Source organism: Ochlerotatus camptorhynchus, unplaced genomic scaffold, assembly GCF_037179485.1.
Source record: "Ochlerotatus camptorhynchus isolate MF236.1 unplaced genomic scaffold, CSIRO-AGI_Acam_v1.1 ptg000631l, whole genome shotgun sequence".
Lineage (NCBI taxonomy): Eukaryota > Metazoa > Arthropoda > Insecta > Diptera > Culicidae > Ochlerotatus > Ochlerotatus camptorhynchus.
In genome coordinates, this window is record NW_027041110.1 from 1,133,398 (window position 1) to 1,161,119 (window position 27,722).

The 27,722-nt window shown below is 38.0% G+C and overlaps 1 protein-coding gene across 10 annotated transcripts in view; it reads right to left on the reverse strand.

The window, feature by feature from the left end:
• Positions 1-27,722, reverse strand: part of KCNQ (KCNQ potassium channel) — a 462,308-nt gene that overhangs the window by 167,668 nt on the left and 266,918 nt on the right. For 5 of the 10 annotated variants that reach the window (XM_065237548.1, XM_065237547.1, XM_065237546.1 and 2 more), the window contains one exon: positions 25,535-25,648. The exons of the other annotated variants lie outside the window; for them this stretch is intronic. In XM_065237548.1, the coding sequence (XP_065093620.1) occupies positions 25,535-25,648 (114 nt within the window). The remainder of the gene's footprint in view (positions 1-25,534; positions 25,649-27,722) is intronic. 10 annotated transcript variants of the gene reach the window in all.

A 27,722-nucleotide genomic window follows, 5' to 3' on the forward strand; every position in this document is an offset into this window, starting at 1 on the left:
GTTGCGTGTAGGAACTGGAAATCTATGTCTGACGCCATTTTGAAATCCAAGATGGTGGCATCAGGTTACAGAAAACCTGGATAATAATGTCAAATACCCAATAATATGGGTATTTTTGGAATGGGAGTGATATGGAGGAACCGGAAATCCATGCCTGACGCATTTTTTAAATCCAAGATGGCGGCATCCGGTTAAAGAAAACCTGGAAAATAATGTCAAATACCCAACAATATGGGTATTTTTGGAATCAGGGTTGCGTGTAGGAACTAGAAATCTATGTCTGACGCCATTTTGAAATCCAAGATGGTGGCATCAGGTTACAGAAAACCTGGATAATAATGTCTGGATTTCAAAATGGCGTCAGACATAGATTTCCAGCTCTTGATTCCAAAAATACCCATATTGTTGGGTTTTGACAGTATTTTCCAGTTTTTCATGAACCGGATACACGTCTCCCCGATTCCAAAAATACCAATTTTGTGCGGTATTTGACAATATTTTCAAAAATCTCTTTTTACGAAGTAAATCCCAAATAACGAGTTTTCTTTTTTCGAAATAAATGCCTAATAACTAGGTTTTTTTTACGAACTAATTCGATTTACGAACCCCCAGTTTGGTTCGTAAATGGAGGTTACAGTGTATAGGTTTTAACATCAATTTTTTATTTTTTTTTTATGAGATTTCTTACTAATTGCCATTTCCGTGCTTCATTTATTTTTTAATTGTTAAATACGCTATTTTGAAAATTTTACAATATCCAGAAAAGCCGAATTAAAATTAAAATATGAATCATTTCTCATTACAAACAATTATGTGAATTATGTAAACGGAAAAGGTCAAGTTTTTCCGATTCGTCATTTGGCGCGGAACCACTCAGTTATGCGATATACATTTAAATTAAACATAAATCCGAATGCGATTGAGTCGAAAGGATCAGGAGCCATTACAAAGACAGTACCATTTGTCTAAGTCTGTACTACCTTCACGGCAAATGAATCTGATTCATATCCCGAGTAGGAGAAAATAACTAATGAATACCTAATTCTGATCTGATACCAAAATTTGATGTTGATCAGCATGACATAAGAGGTAAAATACCAAAGAATAATATCAAAAAAATGCATGTAAAATACTTTCCAAATAACAAAAATTTATGTTTGCATACCAAAAGAATACCTGTGTGGTATTGTTTTGGTATTGCATTTGCATAATTTGGTATTGGAATGGTATTGTGGGAACATTTTGGTATTATTTTTGGTATTTTACCTCTTATACTCATCCATACTGATTGAAGGTATCGAGATATTCGTTCCTGCTTGGAATTTGAGTACCGTTCCCTCAGATTCGCCAAACTGTAGGTAACTCATATTTAGAATAAGAAAAAAAAAGGTACTCAAATATGAGTAAATGTCACTCATATATGAGTTAATGTCATTCAAATATTTCTTCATAATGATCTCATGAATTTTATTTAAAAGCATTAACTTTCACAGATTTCTTTTTCACAATCCTTCATCAAAAATTTGATAATCTCTCATTGATTCCCTTGAAGTTTTCTTTGCAATTCCAGATATTCTAGGATACTCTTAACAAAAATTATGGAAATAATCCAAAGATTAACTTCGATTTGTTAATGCTTGAGTGAAGCTTCCTTGCATTATGCGCATGAATTTCTCATATAAATTTCATGCAATTCATCTAAAACAGTTTCGAAACTCTGCTCAGAGTTGTATTTATTCTTCTCGAAATGGCATTCGGATTATCCTTGGAATTTCCTTCAAAACCTTCTCAGAATTTCTTTGAAATAGTACCATTTCCAAAATTCGATTCCTTGGGTAATCCTCTCAGAATTCTCTTGGTAATTTTCTCAGAATTCCATTGGAAGTCTGTTCAGAATTCACTTGAAATTATATTTAAGAATTACATTGGAATTCAATTTGGAACTTTCCTCAGAATTCATACCCGGGGTTTTCATGGAATTACCATCACATCTCCCAGAAATTATTCTCAGACCTTATTTGGAATATTCAGAATATCCCATACTAAGAAGACGACAGAGAATAGGATGTATATAAATTAGACAACACAACCTACAATTTGGGGAAAACAATTACAAAACATCTGTGAAATCCAGCTCTAGAAGTAGAACAATTACCATTGTTTCAAACTACTCGACAGTTCTAAAATTTGAAATTGTCAAAAATGGACCTACATCACGATCAGGGCAACGCACAGTTTCAAAAGGCGTTTGGTATGCATTCCTAAATATGCGTGCGTGTGCAAAGTTAAATCGCCAACTGAACAGCATGAACGTAGAAGGTGATCCTGATCCATGAACATATTTCCTGGAACAATACGATTACAACAACTTAATCCAGTGTCAGGTAACGAGTTCAGACCACGTGAAGAGGTCTCGAAAGATTCTGCTGTTGAAACATGCAGAGCGGCCGCTTATCCGGGAAGTCTTGGGAAAAGTATCCAGAGATGTGTTGGAGACCTTTGCAATAATTTCTGAAATAAATGGTATCATGACAGAATCTTTATTAGACGTTATTGAAATTGATTGACAGGTTTTTTGTATGATGATGATGATGATGATGGTCCCACTTCTTATCCATACAAATGTTTGTGCTGGACGATTTATCTTTAAGCAAGGTCAGCAAACAAAAAAGAACTGGCCACAATTACAGATATAAATTCCCTCTAGAATTTTCAATTGCTTCACAGAGATATAAATGTGAAATAGCTTTGGCATCCACCTTTTAGTTCACCTTTCTGTCCACCTAAAATTTTCGTATGTATTACAAGCGATCAAGAGTTAATGAACAATCAACAAAGCATCCTATACATTAGCAACCCCAGTTGAATATCTTCAGAATAAAACTTGACCACCCTGAAGTAGTAAATAAATATCATGAGAAGTTTTTGGAGACCTATGCGCACCTGAAAGCGTTGCAATAATTTCTAAGACACATAGCAAATCTCTGAGAATTGATCATCCTGAAGTATTGAGAATATATCCTTGTCTCCCTGATATCGTTAAGTTAACGATGTGGGGAGCACAGACAGTGGCAGAGAAAACAATACTTGCAAAGTCAAAACCTATCGAATAGATGCTTATGTACACAGCTAAAAAAAAAGTAGTGTAAATTTCCGTTACTATGATGCACATAAATGGAGCGTCATATATCATACAAATTTAGATTATAGATCGTGTAAATTTATGAGACATGTCATGCAATATCCCATATATTGTATGCAACTGTCCACTTTTGTTTGCAACATTTCTTGCAAGTTGCTAATTTACGTGAAAAGGAAGTTTACATGTATGAATGTTTGTATGCATGGATGTTTACATCGCCAGTAAAATTCAGAATTTTTTGGTGATAGCTGGCGACTTGAGTGTGTAACAATCGAAATAACCATTGGAACGCACATTAGAGGTACATTATCGAATCGGTGATCATTCCTTTTGGCAGTGCTAGCGATGGGAAATACCCCATACCAAAGGGAATGGCAAAGGGAATGCTCGATCCGTTTCGTACCTTTCTCAAGATTGTCCTTTGTTCACTTTCTACTTTCTATATACAATTTTCACACTGCCGTACTATAGTGGAACAATCAGCTAAACTATTGTATACAATTTTCTCTTTTAGCTAGATTTTTGGGGACAAGTTTTTGAAGACCTATGAGTACATGAAAGTATTTGGAACAGTTTCTGAGATCTAAGAGACAAACCAGCCACTGGCTGAAAATCTCTATAATAATGCAAAAAAAAAATCTGAGATCTCTCATGAAAGAGAATCTTTGAAAGACACAATCATGCGCTATACATTTCATTGAAAGTTTCTATAAAATCGTTTTAAACTACCCCAGAATTTGACAACCCCTGAAGTTTCCTCCGACTTCTTTAATTGGTCTTTTTGGCTTCACATAGAAATGTCTTCTACTTTTCCCTAAAGTTTATCCTGGCTTCCCCCGTAAATTTTCTCAGGCTTCTATCAGAAAATTCTTCCGACTTCTTCTGGAATATTCTTCCGATTTACTAAGAAGATCTTCAGATTCCTATGGAAGTTATTCCAAACTTTGTCTTTAGAAGTTTCTTTTGACTTCTCTGGGAAATTTCTTGTTACTTTCTCCCAAAAATCAATCTTAATTTGTTTCCCGGCAAATAAGAGCAAATTCCCGGGGATCAGTAACCGTGATTTTTGATAAATTTTCCGGGAATTGTTTGTCACTGTTCACTGAGTTTGTATCTTCAATATGGATTGCTCAATACTACAATTCTAGGATTCCGTTTGAAATCTTGAACCTCGCAGAGTTTTTTTTTCCTTGATTTGCTCTCCGAAGATCTTGTTTTCCGTACTGAGTACCAATGCTGCCAACGCCAGGGAGGCAGCTCCCACGCCTGGACCCTACCTATAGACCCGTCAACTCGGCGCCGACTGGGATTGAACCCAAGCCCTTTGTGGTGAGATGCAATCACGCTTTTCACTACAACATCGCAGAGTTCTGATTTAGATTGCCACTCAGTGATTAATCTCATTCTACGTAGATATGTTCATCAGTATGCATCAACAATGTACAAATGTGCAGCGGAAGCTCCAGCCGACTATCAAAAAGCTTTGAAGGATTCTGAGTAGCATGAGGCGACGAAGGAAGCAGTTGAAGCTCATCAGCAAATCAAGGCATAGAATTTAATTTCCCTTCGGAAACATCGAAAGGTAATGGGTTCGAAGTGGGTAGATCACCTTTTCGTGGTACGTTACGGGATGTAAGATCTACCACCGATTCCTAGTATTGACTACTTCAAACTAGGGGAACAGGATTTTTCAGTAGTCAAAGGAACACATCTTAGTCCTTGTTACTTTTTATGCCTTGTTGATAGTGATAAGACTGGGCTTTGTCCGCCGAGGATGAACTTGAAACAAGGTAAAATGTCGTTAGAGTTATTTAGTCTTCATCTAAATGATTCCTAATCTTCTATTCGTTATTCACTAGTTTGAAGTGGTTAAGACTAGGGTTCTGATGCATATCATTCCTTAATTTTGTTGCTAAGGAATCCAATTTTGATTGACAAAGGGGCGCACCTTTGGAAGGTGTTCCAACACTCCGACGGGTATAAATAGCGGCACCTTTCAATTAGAATCGATTCTTTGCGATGAAGGCAACAATGACAACTGTATCAAAACCGAATACTTCATCATTTCTCAATTGTGAGGAAGTAATATGACATACACTCAACTAAGGGATATACTACAATATATACAATATATCACATTACTGGTCGTAGTGGTGTTATGTCCCGAACAGAGGAAAAAAAAGACTTCACGTAAAAAACCTGAGTTGAGATGGATGATGTGTGCGCTCCTGTCAACACGTACGGCATCGTTTCGGACCCATTAGACTGATGCAAAATTTGAAATTTTCGCTCCACAGTGCTCAAACGGTTCCAAATTTGGCCCTGATTAGCCTCCCAAAATTTGAACTCATTTAGTGAGAAACTGACTTGGCACAAACCATTTGAAGTTTATATGGGAAGTACTATGGAAAAACCATAATTTCGGTTCATACCTATCTCAAAATTTATCAGTTCACTCTACTTTAGAAAACTGATAGCTGAGCTTATTGGAAATTTTCTCAGCCACATCTTTGCTCAAAACCACTTTTCGATGAAATGTAAGGAACAAAAAATATTAATGATTCAAGTCACTGATGTCTTATGATTATGCTCAATCAACTGTTCCGCAGGCAACATTGGTGTTTACGGCGCGTAGAATAGAGGACAAAAATCATGACTACTATGTCTCACTGAAGAATACAGTGTTGTCCACAATTAAGTTGCTTAATTTTGCCATAAGATTATCAATCTCTTAAACAATTAATAACTATTTAATTTGACGTTTTGCTGAAAAATGATTTTCTGCAAAGTTGTGGCTGATTAAATTTCCCATAGGAATAGCAATAGAATTTTCAAACAGTACAATATGTAAAAAGGCTAAAAGACAATGAACAAAAAGTTTTGTTTTCCCATAGTAATTTCCATATAAACTTCAAATGGTTTGTGCCAAGTCAGTTTCTTGTCAAATGAGTTTAAACTTTCGGATGCTAATCAGGACCCGCTTTGAAACCTTTGGAACACTGTGGAGCGAAAATTTCAAATTTTGCATCAGTCTACTGACCCATGCTTGCATATCAAGGAAGCTCTGCGAAGGATAGAGAGTGCAATTTGAACTGACCTGACTACGGGAAGCAAGGCACTTTTTTGGAGTGGAAGTCAAGGGCGTCGAAGGAGAGTTTCCGCAGACTTATGGAAACTGTGTTCGGGATGGAGCAGATCAAGACAGGTAAGTCATCGATCGATCCCGGGTATTTAAAGATACTGCAGAAGTCCAACTTGAATATTTTGCTGAAGATAGAATTTGTCATAAGCTTCTTAATGAAAATTATTTTTAAACTATTGAATATGGTATGTTTTTGTTATTTTAGTTTTAATCCATTTCTTGGGATTTTTGTTCCCTAAATTACTGTAATTTTTAACCGTGTATATTTATCCTGAAAAGTAATTACTTTTTCCTACAACTTTGTCTCAGACGCCATTTTGATTAAAAGTGACATTTTCGAGTTACGATTTGTTTAAAAATATCAAATGCGCCAAAATGACCGAATTTTAGCTCAAATGTAAGTGATTTCCCTTAACAAACCATTATTCAAAGTTTCGTGCAATTCGGAGAAGGTCGCATCAAATCGATTTGCCATTTGGCGTGGAACTGCTCGTAAGGAGAAATCCACCCACCATGAGCTCGAATTGACGGCGATGAAATCGACGTGCTCGATAAGTTCGTGCATTTGGGCTGGCTGGTGTCCGCCGATAATGGCACCAGCAAAGAAAATCAAGGAATCGTACTGGAATTAGACGAGAGTTGCGCAGCGAACAATGTGGGTTGACCAGGTGGAACTTAAATCTGTTATGATGGCTATAAATACAAGGCTGTTTTGTGTCATTAGGAAGAGACACTGGAAAACATCTAACCCAAAGATAAGTAAAAAATGCCTGCATTCAGAGAAGGAGAAGTGATACAAATGAGAATTTGGAAGAGTGGAAGTTCTATGATAAAGAAAAATAAACAACTTTTAGATTCTATCTCTCAGAATGCCATGAAACTTTGCAAAATTGTTCGCTAGGGGCAATGAACCAAGTTTGTGCTGGAAGTTGAATAATTGAATAATAAATTATTATTAACAATAAATTGAAATGTCATCTGAGACGAAGTTGTAGGAAACTAAATTATTTTTTTTTCAGAAAAAAAAACACTGAAAAAAAAATAAGAATCATCATCAGAAAAAAAAACTGTTAAAACTTCCATAACCAACAAGAGCATTTTTAAGATTTTTAAACTTATGTAAAGCTTATGTTAGATTTCAAAGCTTATCAAAAATGCTAGGTTTGCTGAACTGGAGATAATAGGCACTTTTAAATTGACAGAAGTTCAAAATTTAAATCGACTCGTCAGTTGGCGTGGTACTGCTCTAAAGTGTTTGTGATTAACTGTACGATAATTTTGAACTTACGCGCTTCTTGTTTCAAAGATCGCCAAGACGCTTCCTCAAGAGCACAGATCCAACTTAGTAGCCCTATACCTTCTCCAGGGGCATTAACTCCTCAAAACGACAGAAGCGTGGGATAAAAGCACTTCCAAAAAACCGAGAAGCTAATTTTCAGCAAGGTCCAAAAAAATCGTTGCAAAACAAACCGCCATAAAATAAACTTCCAACCAACTAGCCCGAAACTTTTTCTCTATCTCGAACGTGTACAACAAACCAACAAGCACAGAAACTTTTACAGCCCATTTTTCATAATTGAAAGCTTTCTTGCAAACTTGAATAAAACATCCGGCATGCCGGGAGACTATACCACACCAACATATACGGGCATAGTGCTGAGGAAGCCGACCGAACATTTTTTCCCGAGAAACTACATCCACCACCAATGGCGTCCACTACAGGCTGAGCCGAAAGCAGATTATGTTATTTTTAATTGAATTCTTAATGCCGCCTGGCGCAGAGCTCGCTGGTGAATAGTTTGTGCGCCGTGGTTTCAGCTTGAGTCTTATGTCCCCCCATGTTCGGAAGAAGCTGTAAAACTAAAATAAAAATACCAGCATAGAAGAGGGAAAATAAAAATTTCATGGTGGAAAATGAAACGGAACGAAAAAAAAAAACAACTTGCTATCGTTTTATTGCAAAGAATTTTGTTTCGAGTAAACAACTTCAACTGTGGTTAGTGCAAATATTCTCCGAATTGAATTTTTGATAAGGTAGGGTTCTAGAAAAGACATCAAAAATGCTGAATATACATTGTTTTTCGCCTACATCAAGACTTATTTAAAGACAATTTTGTTAAATTAGACTACATTTAGGCGACACAAATAAATATTTAAATAATAACGCCGTACTGCAAATGTAGCTTTCTCTTACCTTTGATTAAATTAACTTTATTTTTATCAGTTACCTAGCCGCATCTCAGAGACAGTTTCATGACTCAAAGTTCAAGAAAGTTTAATTGGATTCTGTAACTGCCGACGACGTCCTCGTAGGCAGTGGATTCTTCCTCCGAGCGTAGGCGAATAATTTCCTCCCTCGGCGCACGTTGCTTATCGCTAATTTGTTCGTACTGCTTGTTTTGTTGTGTTTTATTGCTTCTAGGAAGCAATTTTCTTTGCCTTACATTGAATTTGGCTGTACACAGCTGCACGAATGCACTTTGGGGGTTATGTGATTTGGGAAAAGAGTTCACCAGGTGTTTTATTTTTATAGATTTTGTTCATTGCTCAATCGTGTGTCAGTACGTGATTTCTAGCACTCGCTATTAAAGATTTTCCATTCATGACATTTTGTTGTAGTTGTCTTTTTTTTTGTTGTTGCATGATTCTGTGAGTGAAAACTAAACAACGACAACAACCTACAACAAACGAGAGAGAAAACTACATTCCACACCTGTAAAACATCAACATGCATAACGTGCATCCTTGTAGGTTTGTTGGTACGTAGTAGCATTCCAGTGGGTTTAATATGGAAAGGATACATGCGGATTGTCAGAGGCAGGTCAGGTAATGTGGGAAGGAAACGTGTGAAAGCGTTTGTGATTCCACCGAGTGCTCTTGTCGATTACGTTCGCACGGCAGACGGAAAGGTGTTTTCCTTGCATCGTTCGTATCTGATGTTTGCATTTTCCTGCTACTGCTGAGGGATTTGGGTGTAAGCATTGCTCGTTCTTTTTTTTCTGCGCAAAAATGTGAAACCATGGATCCCCAAAAGAGTGTGGAAGCACCTGGCAAGGAGCTAGGCAACGTGGCAAAAAGGTTGTTGAAAAATTTACGACTAAATATAAAAGCGCGCGCGGAATTGTTCAAGCAACAGAAAGAGCAAGTACATACAGCTCGTGTAGCAAAGCGATGGGAAACATGAAAAGGAATTACTTAAACGGCACAGTGAAGAGTTCATTGAATATGTGTGTTAATATTTTTTCCCTACTGGCTTGAAGTGGTTGGTGAGGAAAAGGAAAGAGTCGTAGAACTGCTTGAGAGTAAACCAAATGTGCTAAATTCAATTCCGGTACGAAAGGATCACTCTTTATAGCATTCATTTTTCTAAGGTTGGGGAACATTGGCTTAGGTTGTACTTTCTTTGTTGTTTTTTTTTTTTGAGAAATGGTGTTTAACAGAGCGTTTGAATTTGAAATAAATTGCAAATGGAAACGCCATTGAAAACGAAGAGAGCATTAGGTATGAAACGAGTCTTACTGGAAAGGAGGGTGTCTATTATTCGCGCGTGATTCTCCATGTGTGACAATCAGAAAAGGAACTTTGATATAGTTGAGAAACGTAAAATTACAATCTGGATTATCTGCTTTATGAACAGGTCTTATGGACTCGTTGGGAGAAGTTTTGATGACTATATTCAAAATAATAGATGAATTTCCATCCAAGCTTCTTTAATGCTGTAATGAAAAGAGGTGGCACGACGAGTAAACGACTGGATAATGCGTACCTTTTTTACTACACGTACCTGTAGGTATGAAATAAGATTTTATGAAATGCCACTATCCCGACCCTCTCTCACTATCTGGAACCGATTTTTCTGTGAAGCACTTCCGCAGTTATTAATTGAGAGTTCTCTATGATAAGTTATGATAACCAATGCATGAATTGGTATATTGTGTGGCAAGTTCAATGATGTTTAGGACAATTAGATGAACTGTAATGATTTATATATGAACAACTCTTAGAGACAAGCGAATATTTTTAAGCCTCTACTGCCAAAGCCAAACGAATCTAATTGTTTAACAAATTTAGCTTAGTTACGGCTTTGCAGTCTGGTATTCCAAGATTGGAACATTACAGTCGATCACTCCATTACAACACACTTAGAAATTATTACCGACTTCGGTAATTTTTACCGAACTTTTAACAGCTGAACTGTTCGGTGAAAATCAGACATTTCAATTAATTATTTTTAGGTCTTCAAAAGAGAGAAAACTTCATTACAATGAACAATGGCCCTAAAGCCGTATTTAGGAAGACACCAATATTTGCGTCCAAACCATCACTATATATATATGATGTTTCCGGGAAAGTTTCTTCATATTTTTTAGCAGATCTTTTTATGTTAGTGAAATCAGGGTGGTCTATGAAATTAGTGAAATGTAAAAACAATCTTTTTTATTATTTCAGATAGACCAATGCAATGTTGTTAAAAGTTGTAAAACAATCAATTCGAAGCAACTTTGCTTCCCTTTCTTATGGTTCATGAGTTATGATTTTTCTTTAAACAAGCAGGTTAGAGTGGCCCCTAAAAACAGTTTTCTTTCAATATCTTTTCATATGTTAATTTCTCGTATAAACGATTTTCTAAACACTTTTAGAACTTTTGCTGGCGTATATTTTTGGTGAAGCCACCAGGTTGTTATTTTTTTATTAGAAAGTTAAAGGCGATTTTCTTCGAAAAAAATGGCTCTTTTCAATTGTCAATGTCTCTTAATAGACCAAATCGATTTTCAAACTTTTAAATCCATATGAAAGATCGTTTTTTCTTAACTTTTAGTGAAAAAAATTGCGAGAGCGTTTTTCGTTTAAAGCATTTAGTTTATTTAAAAAAATTTAATAAAAGTTACTTTTCAAATAAAAGAGATAACAACTTAGGGGCTGTAACTACGTAAACAGTTTTTTGGGATTTTTGCCCCAAGGGTGCGCAGAGGAAGGGTAGACAGTTGTCCATGCACCATTTTTTTTAAATTTATATGGGCAGTGGATAATTGCCAATCCTTCCCCCCTAAACTGTCTACGTAGTTAATGAACAGCCTCTTAGTTGCTTCAGCAAAAATATGCATAATAAAAAGTTCTAAAAGTGTTCAAAAGTTTTTACGAGAAATGGACTTATAAAAAGATATTTAACGAAAGCCGATTTTCTAGGGGCTACCCTAACCTTCTTCTTCTTCGTCGTATTTCAAGCTTATTGCATATCGCATATTAGCTTATTGCGTGCTCTCAAGTTAGTGTTCTAGATGCACTTCCACAGTTATTAATTGAGGGCTTTCGATGCCTGTACCATTTTTGCATTGGTATAATTGTGGTTTGAGACGACTTCTTCCAACAGCAGAGGACAACAAGGCCTTAGCCTGATTGGTAAGGTATGTCCAATCATACTTCTATGCTGAGGGAATTCGAGAAATTTTCCAACCCGAAAAATTTCTTGACCGGACCGGGAATCGAACCCAGCCACCTCCAGCATGACCTTGCTTTGTAGCTGCGCCTGTACCTACTGAGCTAAGGGAGGCCCTAACCTGCAAGTTAAAAAAAAATCATAACTCATGAACCATAAGAGATAGAAATATGGTGTCTTGGGCAAAAATATGCACCATCCATAGTTCTAAAAGTGTCTAGAAATAGGTTTATCTTTTTATGTAAGTGAAATAAGGGGGTCTATAAAAATTGGTGAACTGGAAATACAAACTTTTTTTTATTATTTTAGATAGACCAATGGAGAACAGAGTTCCTCCTTGTTTAAAATAATCATAACTCATGAACCATAAGAGATAAAAATTTGATATCTTGAGCAAAGTTGCTTCAAATTGATTATTCTACAACATTTTAGAACATTGCATTTGTATTTTTAATTTTTTTTTAAATACATGAGTTTTAAGAACCACCCCAGTTTTACCAATATAAAAATATTGGCCAAAAAATACGAAGAAACTTTCCGAAAGACACTATATACCTAAAAGTGTCGGTTTGGGCGCAACCATTTTTGTCTTCCTAAATACGGCTTTGGGACCAATGTGCAATGGCAAAACTCGACAATATTTAAGCAAGGCTGACAGCAAGGGCGTAGCCAGGTTTCGAGCTAGGGAGGGGCGAAAAAAAAATTACCATGGAAAATTTGGCCGAATGCCATTTCACCGAACGCCATTTCCTCGAAAGCCTTTGTGTTGCCGAGTTTAGGGGGGGGCAGTCGACCCCCCCTGCCCCTATCTGGCTACGCCTATGGCTGACAGTGCTTCGAAATCAAAATTAAGGGAAACAGCTTTTGAAATGAGGGTCGAAGTTTTGTAACAGTCCCTCTTATTGCGGACTACACTGTTGTAACTACATCTGACAGCATGTGGCAGTGCCATCTTTCAACCACCAGATAAAGTGCGGCGTGCGCGTAGCGATTGTTTTTTATGGCTCCACTCAATTAAAATTCTCTCACTTACGCAGACACAGGTAGCAAACCGGATGTTAGGAGTAAGAGTGCCAGCGTAGTGAGATGGCTCACACTCAGAGATATGGATCTCAAATAAATGCGCGGCTTGTACTGTAGGCGGGAATGCGAAGGAGAAACCTCTTGATCGGGCTTTTCCAAATCTTCACGGCGTTTGAGCAATTGTTCCGCCAACAAATGAATTTTGAATTTTCTGCGACGCAATTAGCCTAGTCCTTGATCAGTCGTTTTCAACTGGTCACACAATCACTTTCGTGAAGTTACGCATTCAATCAGATGTACCAGACGTACCTATTGATTACTACAATTAACTGTGCCTTTTGCTTTGAAAAGTGAGGTGAGCAGTGATAGAAGATTTTCACTTGTAGTTCACTGGAATTGATAATTATTGTAAATTTGTCTAAGTTCAATACCTAGTATTAACCATCGAAATCCGGCAATTAATTGTGAACAAAAAAATAGAAAAAAAAAACGCAGGTATGTGTTATTGCGTGGTTTAAGAGATACTCAAAGATTAATTTCGTTGCGGGGTTTTTTTTTATGCTCTACGAATCCTCGACGAGTGCCTAGGAATTGCATCACGCATCGGAGCTCAATATTCGTGCCTCCGTGATTACCGTGGATCGTGATATATCCGGTGGATTCCATCCGTTCGTGACCCCGGAGGATGAACGATTTGTCGGGTCCTATTTCATCTAATAAACCCACCCAGTGATCCACGTACCGTAACTGCCACTCATCCGTCGAGCGAATCGACCGCTAGTCAACTCTATGTGAAATCGAGCGCAATTTGACCCATTGATCGAATCCGAATCTTGCTGACTCCCACCAAGCCCAGTGTGGTTGAGCGTCGGCTTCTCATTGCGATTGCTCTGCAACTTTTCCTCGTCGTACGACATCGCCTTTGTCGCACCGAGCAACGTCGTAATCATTCTTCGTTCAGCGGAACGGCGCCCACCGTGCTGTAGTAAGGGTAGAAGAGAGTAGCATCGGAACCGTAAGTATAGCAAAGTTGATCTGAGCTCAAATTTAGGATCCTTCCCCAGACTAATGTAAATAGTTGGCAAACTCTGAGAAGTTCCTAGATAAAATAAATGCTTCTTCGCGTAATTGATTGTGAAGCTTCATCCTAAATACTTAAATAATAAGAGTTTGTTCTTTCCTTTCCGCATATTTTGTTTCCCGTTTGGGTCAGCTAGGGAATTCGTAGTGTTTGAGCCACTTAAACTCGCCCTCAGACCGAGTCTCATAGCCGGACCGGAAAACGCGTCAGCAGTCTCTCTAGTTAGAGAGTGGCGCTTAAGCTGCTGTGCGTTGTGTGCACAACACAAACGTTACAGTTTTACCGAACGTTCAGCTGTTGAAAGTTCGGTAAAAAATTACCGAAGTCGGTAATAATTTCTAAGTGTGAACATAGTTGTGAAAATGGTTAGAAAGATACACTATTTATCTACCATTTGCATGAACATTTGGGATAAATGAGATACAAAAGCATTCTGCAAAAAATGCTTTTAATTTCAGAAAGAAAATTCCATCGTAATCTACAGATTTATTTTTTTTAAATATAGGCTGGAGTTTCTTCGTGAGTTCTAGTTTCAACTGGTCAATTTCGGGTATTTTTTTCAGAAACTGCTCTAAACAAGCTTAATTGATTGAGATCAGTGCACAGTGGGACAGAAATTAAATCTACAAGGGAAAATAATAACGATCTGGGATTGCATCCAATTGAGTTGACGTCTCCAGTGAAGATTCTCGGATTAATTAGGACTACAATTTGGTCGATAAAAATACACACAAGATAGAGGTTTACTGTCTTTTATAAAATTGGCCTGAAATTCACGTATTAAATTTTGAACAATCGTTCAAAAGCATAATTTTTCCATTTTTCCTCGATCGGTAATGATCAATCCAATATTTTCCAGATCAATGCTATTATTTTTAGAGTACTAAAAATATATATCGCATGATATTTGAAAAAAAAATGAAAGTTTTAAAAAATGCGCAAGTGAACGCAAAATGTCATCAATTATAAAAAAAAGAGAAAACAAAATACACTTTAATTCCTCCAAATATCTCGCATGTATATTGAGATATATTTTAGATAAAGAACTGGATACAATAAATCATACACACCAAAACTGCATTTGGATGATATTTTAGTTATTTTTTGAAAAATTGCAATGATTTCTGCTAGAAAAAAATCTACATCAGTTGATTTTGATGCGTGGATTAAATAAATCATACACGTCAAACATCTCATTTTATGACCATGCCAATGAGATGGCATCACTGCAGCATCTTTGACAGTTCTTACTACGAGGAGCTTGCGCATGGTAAGAACCATTGATCTTTGTTTGCGTCATTTGAAAAGTCGAAAATGTCGGGAAAACAGATTTCGCTCGATGTACGAAATTTGGTGATTTCGAAAAACTCGATTTCGATTGGAGCTGTTCAGCACATAAGGGTAAAAATACGAAACGCGAGGAATGGAGATAAATTTTTGCGGACAGGCTAAGCAAAATCCGTTTTATCGAGGGGTATTGTGGAATCGATGGATCTCAATGTTATTCGATGTACTGTTTGCTGGCGGCTAAACGACAGTGGTTTAAGGAGCGTCCTTTCATCAGCAAACGGAACCAACGGAAGTGGCTGGAATTAGAGAAAAAGTACGCCGGGATGTCTGTAGACTTTTGGAAAAGAGTTCTGTGGAAGGATGAGAGCAAATTTTTGAGTCGTTTGGACAAAAACGGCGCTGTTTCGTTGACGCACTTGAGGAACCATACAATTGATTGATTTATCTTTATTAGGGAGGCTTTTAGCCTGGGGCAGCAGGAACCATACAATTAAAAGACGGTTAAGCATGGAAAAGACGGTTAAGTCTGGAGTGGGAAGCATGGCACATATAAAGGCTATAAGGACAGCAGATGTGTACATTGATTTGCTGTGTGAAAATCTGGAAGTTTCACTTTTGAGAACTGAAAACAGGAGAACGATCATAAGCATAAAACAAAGAAAAAAAATCTGCGTTCTTCAAACCTTACTGGATCAGAACACTTGAATGGCCTCCTCAATATCCCGATCTGAACCCGATTGAGAATTTGTGGTGTTACTTAGACAATAAAGTGGGAAAAGCATTGGGTTCCATAAAAAATGCCTATTTTGAAGCCCTCGAAACAGCGTTGGAGAATATCGTTTCAGGATATCTACAAAAGATCGTTGAACGTATGCCACGTCGATTTGAAGCTGTACTGAAAGCAAACACACTTAGATTATTCTACCGAAATCTGTGAAATTTTACCGAAATCTCAACAGCTGAACGTTCGGTAAACAGTTCGGTGAATTTTCACAGATTTCCTGTAATTTTTCACAGATATTCGGTGAAAAATTACAGGATATCTGTGAAATATCACCGAACTGTTTACCGAACGTTCAGCTGTTGAGATTTTGGTAAAATTTCACAGATTTCGGTGAAATAATCTTAGTGTGAAGGGTGGTCAAACCAAATACTGCGAGTTCTGCGAGATTTAAATTGAAAGTTGCAATAAACATGATTTTTTAACAAAAAAAGAGGTGTATGATTTATTTTGTCCATCTCTGAATTCTCCCTTATGGTTAATACAGGAATATTGATAATGTCATGCCAAATATTATATACCTTCGCCTTTTTTTCAGAAAAGAAAAAAGAAGAAACTTCCTGGACATGATTGTAGTGCATCCACTTTGACGTGATATCAAAATTATTTTTTTGCTGTGTGGGCTCCGTCACTCTCTCCAGGGAGAGTTTCCGCCCACACTCTCTTCGAGTTCAGTGGATGTCGCTACCACCCACCTGCACTCATCGTTTAGCTGTTCGATCGTCTGTCCACTTATGCCACCCACCAACGAATTCAAATTGACCGTTGCCTATTAAATAATCTCCCTAATATAAATACAGCTATATCCCGTGTACTAAACATATGAAAACAATGTTACCCGCCGGTAACACGTTGGTGCTGGGGAAATATGGTGTTGTGAAGCGTGTCATTCTTGAGAAATTCCCTGCGGACTTGGGCTTCGACATGTACACAGGTGTACGAGATCTATACACCGAATTCTCCGTGTACGAAGTCTTTTTTTTACACAGTATTAAATTTTCGTCCCTCTTTTCACGAATTAAATCCCAATTAACGAGGTTTTTGCCACGAAGTAAATCCCAAATAACGATTTTGTCAATTATGGGAAAGTGGGAAATACAGTTTAATACCCAAGGGAATACCCCACAATATGGGTATTTTTGGAATCGGGGTGACGTGTAAGGACCGGAAACTGATGTTTGACGGCATTTTGAACTCAAATGGCTTCCGGTTAGAGAAAAACTTCGAAATACAGTTACAGTATCCCTCAAAATTGGTATTTTTTAAACCTGAGTGACGTGAAGTGACGTCTGAGGCCATTTTGATATCCTTGATGGTGGTTTCCAGTTAGAGAAAACATCAGGGATCGAAAATGCATACCCTTAACGATTTACGGTCCCCCTGTTTCCAAAAATACCCATATTGTGACATGAATTTCCATATCCTATTCGTAACTCCGATTCCAAAAATAGTAACATGTGGGGTATTTGACAATATTAAAAAAGAACTGCTTTTACGAAGTAAATCCCAAAAAACGATTTACGCACTGACTAGATTTACGAACCCCCAGTTTGGTTAGTTAATGTAGGTTTCAGTGTATATGGGCAGGAAATTCTCAACTCGCTGCATTTCCTCAATCGAGAGGGGAACATATCCTATCAAAGGAACATGTGTTTCTTATGTGAGATGGATAGGCATCGGATGAATTCCTGCCCCAAATGATAGGTCCGGATGCTGCCAGTACAACATCAACATGAACAGGAAGAACAAAGCCAACAATGGGACGAAGAACAGAGCGGAAGCAGTACGTACGCTGGTGTAGTGAGTGGAGGTGCACCGTCAACGGACTACAACAATAAATACACAGAGGAAGCGGTTGTGGTGGAAATGGACGTGGCCGAGAAAATTAGTGGAGAGGAACAAACCGGTCAGCAGCAGTCTGTTTTCAAGCATCGGAATGATGCGTATTACTTTTAAAATTTTACAATTGAAGACCATATGGAGAGGCAACAAAAAGCGTACGAAGAGGAGACCAAGCGTCTGGCGCTGCACTGTGGTTGAGCAGCCTTCAGATTTGTTTGAACAAATTAATTAATAATGAAATCCAAACTGCTTATCTGCAAAAAAATAGTTCGTATTGATGTGAAGCATCATTTTATTCAAAATTATCTTTTCAAAAAGTTTACTTATTGAAGAAAGCAAACTTATTGGGCGGTAGCTAGAAGTTTCAGCTGGATTTTTATCCGGCTTCAAAATTGGAACAACTTTTGCATTTTTCCATTTATCAGGAAAGTATGCCAAATGGAAACATCTGCCAAATATTTTTTCCAAGAAAGACAAGGTACACTGTGGGAGTTTTTCGATGAGGATATAGGAAATTCCATCATCACCTGGAGCTTTCATATTATGAAACTTTTTAGTTATAGATCTTACTTCATCCAAATCAGTCCCCCAGGAATCATCAAAACTATATTTCCGAGAGAAAATATTCAGATAATCCCGAGCAACCTGATTTTCAATGGGACTAGTAAGACCCAAACTGAAATTATGGGAACTCTCGAATTGCTTAGCACGTTTCTGAGCTTTTTTTTCCCGAATTTGTGATCAAAATTTTACCACCTTCTTTAAGCGCTGGAATAGGCTTTTGAGGTTTTTTCAAAATGTTTGTGAGTTTCTAAAAGGGTTTGGAACTCGGGTCTTATTTAGAAACTTCATTCTCAACAGTTTTGTTCCTCAGGGCAGAGAATCGCTTTTTAATTTGTTTTTGCAAATGCCGCCAGATAACTTTCATGGCAGGATCGCGCGTTCTTTGATATTGTCTTCTACGGACATTTTTAAGACGGATCAAGAGCTGAAGATCATCGTCTATTATAATTTATTCGAATTTTTATGGGTTTTGAGTGATTTCTACTCTCTGCGAGTGACTATAGAAACCAAAATCTTATGCAAAGTTTTCTCTAAATGCTATACAGTGAGTTTTTTTTTATCCTAGTTTGCGAAACAGCTTCAACTCCAACACGAGATCTGTGCTGCTTTTTTGGTGCCTTTTGGCGAAAAGCACGAAAAAGCTGCAGGTCTTCATGAACAATGTGTTCTTTCTTCTTCCTGGCTTTTGACGCTTCTCATGCTAGCGTTTTGCTTGCTTTCAACTTAGTGCCCTTCGAAGCATTTCCTCAGTTATCAATTCAAAGTTTTCTATTCCAACCAATGCATGTATTTGTATATTGTGTTCCAAGCTGCAAGCCCAGCAAACTCGAGAAAATATTATATCCCATATGAATGCCTGCGAATTTCAATTCGTGCTTGGTGGCCTCACAATTGGATCTCGAATGTAAAGGTTTGCACTTAAAGACTGATTTTTCAGAGAAGAAACATCGAGAGTCTTTAAACTGCAAATTCATAGCAACATTGATCCAAATAACAAATGGCCTTCGGAATCAACTAGTGGAAAGACATGTCTCCAACTGATCATCAAATAGCAAAATGCAGATGTCGTCATCTGTTTCCAACCATCATCAAATCATAATCGGCCTATATACTTCCTACTCCAAGGGTAACGACATCATAAGTGGTCGTTTCCAACACACGAGCTGAGCACTGGATCCTTTTTCAGCACACACTCTGTACGTTACTTTTTTTTCAGTGCTTGTTTTATGATAAAACACATGCCCAGGTCACATAAATTCTGGAGGCTTTCTTCAAGTGGAAACAGCAGCCCGGGCACAGGACTAGGCAAATTATACAGGACGTAGGTAGGTATGTATCAAATATGCTTTAATTTTCCTCCATTACCGCTTGCCAGCCTTGCACATTAAAGTGAGCAGCGATGAACCTAGCTAGCTGAGTCTTTGGGGGAGGTGAAGGAGGAGGTTTGCTGGTTGCGCTGTTGCTGATTTTTACGGTCTGCTGAAGTTGTAAAGGGAACGGGATCTGCTGTTTCCTAGCGTACGTGTGTTTAGGACTTGCAAAAGTTCCCGGATATCTTTTTGAAGCTTCATTCTTGTTGTTGTGCACGTGGAAGATTATTGTATCGTAATAGTGAATGTAGCCACTTGTTATTTCCATCCTGAATTATGTTGTACCATGGAAAAGCAGTGAAAGGATACTAATCAACGTCATCGTTTGGTTAGGCTTTCGAGAAGAGGTTTGTGAAACTGTTTTTATACAATGGATTTATATTTTCAATTCATTTTTTTTTTATCAGCGAAGAGCAGCACTAGCATAGAAAAACATCGTCAAGCGTAAAGCGTTCTTCCCTATGGTGAAGAAAAGTTTTTCAAGTGTTTACTCGAGCAGGAAGTATCGTAGCAAGTAATTGTAAGCCTCGCTTCCTCGTGTCATAGAAAGCGGATTTCCTCGAACACAAGTTTTGTTTTTCCATCGACACGTCCCAGCAGACCAATCAACGTTCCTAACAAAGTAAAAATTGTCAAATGAAAATTTTATTAGCAAAGCAAAAGTATTGCACACGTGTAGCTGTGTGTACGGTGTGTCCTCGAACGACAACAGATTTCTTGCGGGAGGTTTTCCCAGAGGATCACTTGTCAGGTTAAAGTCGAGGCTTGATAGAACTGGGGAACTCCAGCAGTCCCATCGATTTACGTAAGTTTGTTCAGATTTGGAAGTGTAGCAGATTGTTATGACTTTTAAACACAGATTTTCGTAGGGTTTTGTTAACTTGTTGAAATTATACCACCTCTTGTAATTAGGGTCCTATTGTGTTACAACTTAAAAATAATATTAGATTATGATATTACATATTTTAAAATGCCATTGTAAACTTTAACATCTTGCAATAAATTTCAATCTTATATAAATGTTTAACACGAAACAATCCGGACACATTAATAGCGCTGCCATCAAGGCATTTTTTGAGTATTTTTTTTTTCAAAATTTAACTGAATCAGCTGAATCATGTAAAGAATCAAATGCCTATTGGTTACCAGGATAAGTTAATTTTTTTACATTATGGCTTCAACGGATTCGATCCTGCACGCTCGAAACGAAATGGCAGACATGATTGTGGTACAATTGTACTAATTTAATCTAGTATGTTGACTGTGGTACTGGATTAAAGGAGTTCAACGATGCTACAATCATGTCTGTTTATGGTATTAAAGGGTCAGATCTATATATGTAGAGCACTAAACGCATTAATCTCTGCGTGCCTAACGTCTAAATTTGGATAGATTTCAAAATTCAATTAGCTATAAAAATATAATTGCGCAAACTTTTTCTGCACAACAAGTTGCATTTCTTTGGAAACCTATTCATATTACCTATAGTTTTTGTAACATTTTGAAAAAAAAAAACATAAACACAGTTTTCCCGATTTCCGTTGGGGTCACTTCTTTACCGTTCTGTAATAATTATACACGCGGTGAACAACAAAAAATTTCACACTCAAATGATGTCTGGCAGCTATACTGATGGCCCATGATCACGTCGTGTGACATATCAATCCTCATGATTTTATAAAACATGGCTGGTAATGGCCTTATTGACAGTGCATGTTCACACTAGTCCTTCCGGGCATCTTACGGAGTCCCCGAAGAAGTGGGTAATTCTCAAAAAGAACCAAAACCCGTCGTGTGACATATCAAACTCCATGGTTTTTCAAAACTCGGCTGGAAATGCATTGGTCTAATTACATCATTTGATTGAGAAAATATTATGTTCACCATGTGTATACCTATCACAGAACAGTAAAGCCGATTGCCGTCCTAGAGTGACCCCAACGAAAACCAGAATAACTCCAGAACCATGTATTTATCTAAATTTTTCCAGGCGGATTCAAAATTTTTATTAGATGCCCGACAAAATGCAATTTGTTGCGTAGAAAATGATTGAGAAATTATGTTTTTATAGCTTATTTAATTTTGAAATATATGCAAATTTAGACGTTAAGCACGCAAAGATTAACAAGAAATCGTGCCTCTAATCCTTGAGAATAGTTAAATATACTGGGCGATATGAACTCACACGTTACTGGTTGGGGCGAATCATTCAATGACAATAGAGTGGGTATTTTCTATGATTTGTGCGACGATTTCAACTTGACTATCTTGAACACTGGTGAAGCAACACGCATAGCAAAACCTCCTGCTCGAGAGAGCCGTCTTGACATATCTTTGTGCTTTAACTCACTATCATTAGATTGTCTGTGGAAGGTTATCAATGATCCGCATGGTAGTGATCACTTACTAATTATTATTTCAATCAAAAGTGGTCATCCAAAAACAGATCAGTCAATTCAAGTTCCTTTTGACCTCACAAGGAACATTGATTGGCAAAAATTTGTATCGGCGGTAACTCTTGGTATTGATTCTATCGATCCTCTACCACCATTGGACGAGTATCGTTTCTTTACCGAACTAATCTACAAAAGCGCATTAGAAGCTCAGAAACGACGTGTTCCAAGTGCATCCTTCAAAAGAAGACCCGCCACCCCTGGATGGGATGACGAATGCACAAAGTTGTATCTTGAGAAATCCGATGCCTTTAAAGATTATCGTAGACATGAAAGATCTGAGTTTTTTTAAAAGTATTTGAAGCTTGAAAAAAAAGCTTAAAAACTTACTAAAAGCAAAAAAACGAAATTACTGGCGTACTTTTCTCGAGGGACTTTCAAGAGAAACCTCGATGACAACGCTTTGGAACGCTCATCTTCCAATGAGAGTGAAGAATACTCCTCCCAATGGATATTCGACTTCGCTAAAAATGTTTTTCCAGACTCTATATCAGCACAACCAACTTTACGTTCACAATGCTGGAATTTTCAATGGCACTGCTTTCATCGAATAACTCTGCTCCGGGAAGCGATATGATCAAATTCGACCGTCTAAAAAACCTGCCCAATATCGCTAAAAGACGATTACTTAACCTATATAATTCATTTATGGAATTCAATATAGTTCCACCAGCATGGAGACAGTTTAAAGTTATAGCTATTCAAAACCCTGGGAAACCAGCGTCTGATCACAATTCTTACCGTTCGATCTCTATGTTATCATGCCTGAGTAAATTATTAGAACAAATGATCCTATCAAGACTTGACCATTGGGTTGAATCAAACAACCTACTTTCAAATACGCAGTTTGGTTTCCGAAAGAGTAAAGGAACAAACGATTCCTTAGCGATGCTTTCATCTGATATTCAACTGGCCTTCGCGCACAAGTAGCAATTGGCTTCAGTCTTTTTGGATATTAAGGGCGCATTTGATTCAGTTTCCATAGACATACTGTCAGACAGTCTGCACAGTAGTGGATTACCCGGTATTTTAAATAATTTATTGTATAATTTGCTGTCTGAAAAGAAAATGACCTTCAATCTAGGTCAACTGACAACTTCTAGAATTAGCTACATGGGCTTACCCCAAGGTTCATCTTTAAGTCCCCTACTTTATAATTTCTATGTCAAAGATATTGATAAGTGCATAGATAATCGATGCACGCTTAAAAAGCTTGCAGACGATGCCGTGGTTTCCCTGAGAGGTCCACGTGCGGAAATGTTGCAAAGACCATTGCAAAATTCCCTAAATAATCTGTTTTTCTGGGCAAGAAATTTAGGGATCGAGTTTACACCGCAAAAAACTGAATTGGTAGTGTTTACAAGAAAGCGGTTTCCAGCCCAACTATGTCTTGATCTTTTGGGCAGAGACATTATCCAAACTTTAACCTTCAAATACCTTGGAATCTGGTTTGATTCAAAATGCACTTGGGGTACCCACACTAAGTATTTGAAACAAAAGTGTCAACAAATGATCAACTTTCTACGATCAATTTCCGGGACATGGGGGCGTGCTCACCCGGAAGTCCAAGTTAAACTTTATAAAACGACTATTCTTTCAGTTCTTGAGTATGGCTCTTTTTGCTTCCTCTCAGCAAGAAAAAGCCACCTAATTAAATTGGAACGTATCAATATCGTTGTTTACGTATTGCCCTTGGCTATAAGCATTCAACACACAATATGAGCCTAGAGGTTCTAGCGGGAGTAAAACCCCTGCAGAACCGTTCCTGAGAGCTCTCATTGAGAATATTGATTAAATGTAGTGTCAGTAACAACCTTGTGATTGAAAACTTCGAAGAAATGCTCGAATTGAGCATCCAGTCTAGATTCGTGCGAATCTATCTTAATTATATGTCATCGGATATAAGCCTTCCGTGCTATAACCCCCCTCGTGTATGCTTTACTAACTACAGTTCCCCCATTGACCATGATCTCTCCAAGAAACAAGCTATTCAAGGAGTTCCAGATAAACTTCGACCTATCTCAATTCCCCGTATTTTTGCTGAAAAGTACCAACAAGTCAATTGCAATAGAAGATTTTTCATAGATGGATCACGCATTGATGGATCCACTGGCTTCGGCGTCTTAATACTCAACCGCCTTTCGGAAATCTCAGGAACCATTTTCCGTTTATGTTGCTGAGGTAGCAGCAAGCAACTTCGCATTGGGGATGATTTCCGACATGCCCATAGACCATTACTTCATCTTCTCGGATAGTCTCAGTTCGATTGAGGCTATTTGGTCGATGAAACAAGGTAGGCACTCATCTTATTTCCTTTCAAAGGTAAGGGAGCAGATGAGTTTGCTGGTCGAAAGATCATATATGATTACCTTTGTATGGGTCCCCTCACATTGCTCAATCAGGCAATGAGAAGGCATACTCTCTCGCGAAGGTGGGCGCAAAACAAGGCAAGATTTATGATAGAAGAATTTCACATGATGAATTTTTCCCATTAGTACGTCAGAGTTCTCTTTTAAGTTGGCAAAACGATTGGACAAGTAATTCTCTTGGGCGGTGGTTACATTCCATTATTCCAAATGCTTCTTCAAAAGCGTGGTTCAAAGGTCTGGATGTAAGTCGGGGCTTCATTCGCGTGATGTCAAGACTTATGTCCAACCACTACTCGCTATACGCACATCTCTACAGAATAAACCTCGTATATGTAGGTGTAGAACCGGTTATGATGACATCGATCACGCAGTTTGGTATTGCCCGGGTAATGACGCCTCCAGAGCACGACTGTTGGATACCTTTGTGGCCCGAGGTAGACAACCCTTCCGTGAAGTAAGAGATGTATTGGGAACCCGTGATCTTCATGCTGCCGATCTACGAATTCCTTTGTTTGTCTGATGTTAGAGTTTGATGTGACCATCGCCTCCTTTCCAAACAATTTTCAGCCATTCTGTTTCTGTGCTACTTGCTCCTGCCCAGCCAGGATTCGATCAACCGTCCTAGAGTTCTGAAGGAGGCTTCAGAAACCAGTTTTCTTACCTAGCTCCTTCCAATCCAAATTATTACCTATTAACCTCGAGCCTACCACGAGTAATTGGTACCCAATACTAACCCAGAACTACTGCTGTTTAAAATGTAAATTCAAGCATTACTGATTTTTGGTTCCACAAAGTGTCACACACGACTGAGCCTAGTAAATAAACGAACTAGTTAAATAAATATATATATACTAACGATATTGTCAGCATATCCTTTTATTCGTGTTATTGCCGCAATCATTGTCTGAAGAATTACCTGTTCATCAATAACTAGATATCTCCTAATATCAATTATGATATTACTTTTCTAGAAATATACGTTCATCGACACCATCCTCTCAAAAAGATTTCCATCACCCAAAAATACTTTAAGATCCTACCTTGGGCATTCGACGTTGTCACTGCTATCTGCTTGAATACCGACTCGAATGGAATCTTGAAGCGTACGATACGGTAGCGCCGATCATTGGAATCAGTCGTTTCGATATTGACAGCTGAATGGCGTTGTTGGCCCGTCATCGTTGTCGTCGTCGTCGTCGTCATCGAGCGTGGAGTGGAATTATTTCGGCGTTTTTCCCCAACGGAGGAGCGTTGAATGACATGATGTGATTTTGGTCCCGAATGGAATAAAACGAAAGCAAAAATCATTCCCCGCATCGGTTTTCCGGTTCCATAGAATGTGTTACCATTACCAGTTAGATTTGCACAATCCGACCACCACGTATCGTTACCCAAGCACCGAGCATAAAACCGTGACGCGACGCTTGCTTGCAAACAATCTATCAACCCAGAGTAGCTGGTACTTAATGGAAATCCCTCGTGGCATTGCCGAGTTCGAAGAAATGTTGTTATTAACATGCCATAAATCCCTCGTCGAGTAGCAACCGTCCACCAATCTCATCACACACACACACATCTCGACAAAGGAAAAATAAAACCCTACATAGAATAGGCAAAGAGTACCTCTAGCACCGAATCAGAAGAAGAAACACGACACAGCACCTACTTATTTCCATTCTGACTGGGCGCTTAAATTTAGGATGAAAATCTGTTTTCCCCGTGCTTCGTTGAGCTCCGTGATTTGAATACTAGCCCAGTCAACCCAATAAATTTAATTGAAAATAATAGCAAGGCCACCACCAACGTCACTGGAATGAAAGCGAAAACATCCAATCTGCTCGGATTGAAATATTGAAGTGAAAATTAATTCAATGGTCTTAAACACAATCTATAGGAGAATTCCACAATCGAATACTTTCGATACCATATCACAGACTGACTGTGCGACAAAGCATTCTTTGAATCTGTCTCGAAATTTGCATTCAAAGAACGAACAAACTGCAACCCACTGCACACTGGGGACAACAACGTAAAAATGTTTCAGAATTCAAAATTCAATAACTCTTGTTCGCGCTGAAGGAACTTACAGGAAAAAGTCTCAGGAATCGAATGGAACTAGTTTCATCTTGGGAAGTTGAGGTTTTAAGCGATTTTAGAATAAAAACCGAAGACAGAAAATCAAGAAGACTGGCAACTCTTCCATTTTTCCATACGAACACTATGAGACAGGTACAATCGCGTCATCTGCCGCTCAAAGGTAAATGCTTCGATCGAATTTGATAGCAAAGATTAAATCCTCAGAAGAAATGTAGCACCTTCACTCAAGCGCAGCGCTATTGTATCTCTCACTTGGATTCTGGCAAAGTTGCTAGTCTTCTTGATATGATGTTTTGGATAAATCCCAACATTTTGTAATACTCTCAACATATTTAATCATGATGATAAAAATTTTCAGTAGATAAACTTCTCAAGAATCAAATAAAAATGGTTTCAACTTGCGCACATATGTGATAACTGTCATTTTGACCCCAATATCCGTATTCTCAAAATAAAACGACTGTAAAGGCTTGTTTTCAATGAGAGAATATTATCAAATAAAGTTATTCTTGAGGAAAATTCTCAGAAATTCATAGGAGAGAACCGTTTTAGGTATAACGATTAACATTTTATTCAAAATAAGGGATTTTGGAACAAATCTGCCAACTTGCCCTAGATGAAACCAGGTCTATTCGATTCCTGAGACTTTTTCCTGTGAGAACGATTTGACCAAGTTCCTTCAGCGCGAACAGGAGTTATTGAATTTTGATACATTTTTACGTTTGATGTGCACCAGTGTGCACTGACTGGCTCTGGTGCAAATTTCCATGTTGCGTCAGCAGATTACCAGATATGTATATATTTCACACTTGAGCTGTCAGGCAGCAGCGTGATTGATTGAAATGAAACCGTGTCCCTCCAAATTGGTGACAATGGAAGATCAAGCATGGATTGAATATAAAATTTCAGAACTCGTTTGCTTAGCTCTCCGGCGATGTCAAGCACGACATGACAAGTGAATCGTTGAAGCGGGGAAATTGGCTTGGATTGAGTCGTACTAGGTACTGTCACTCAGAATAGAGTGACGCTTTGTGGCAAATCAAGTTCGCTGTTGGGGAAATGGTTTGATTCATTTGAATTGAAATGCCAAAAGGAGCAGCAGTTTTTCAAAGGATGATTGGTTGATGAGTT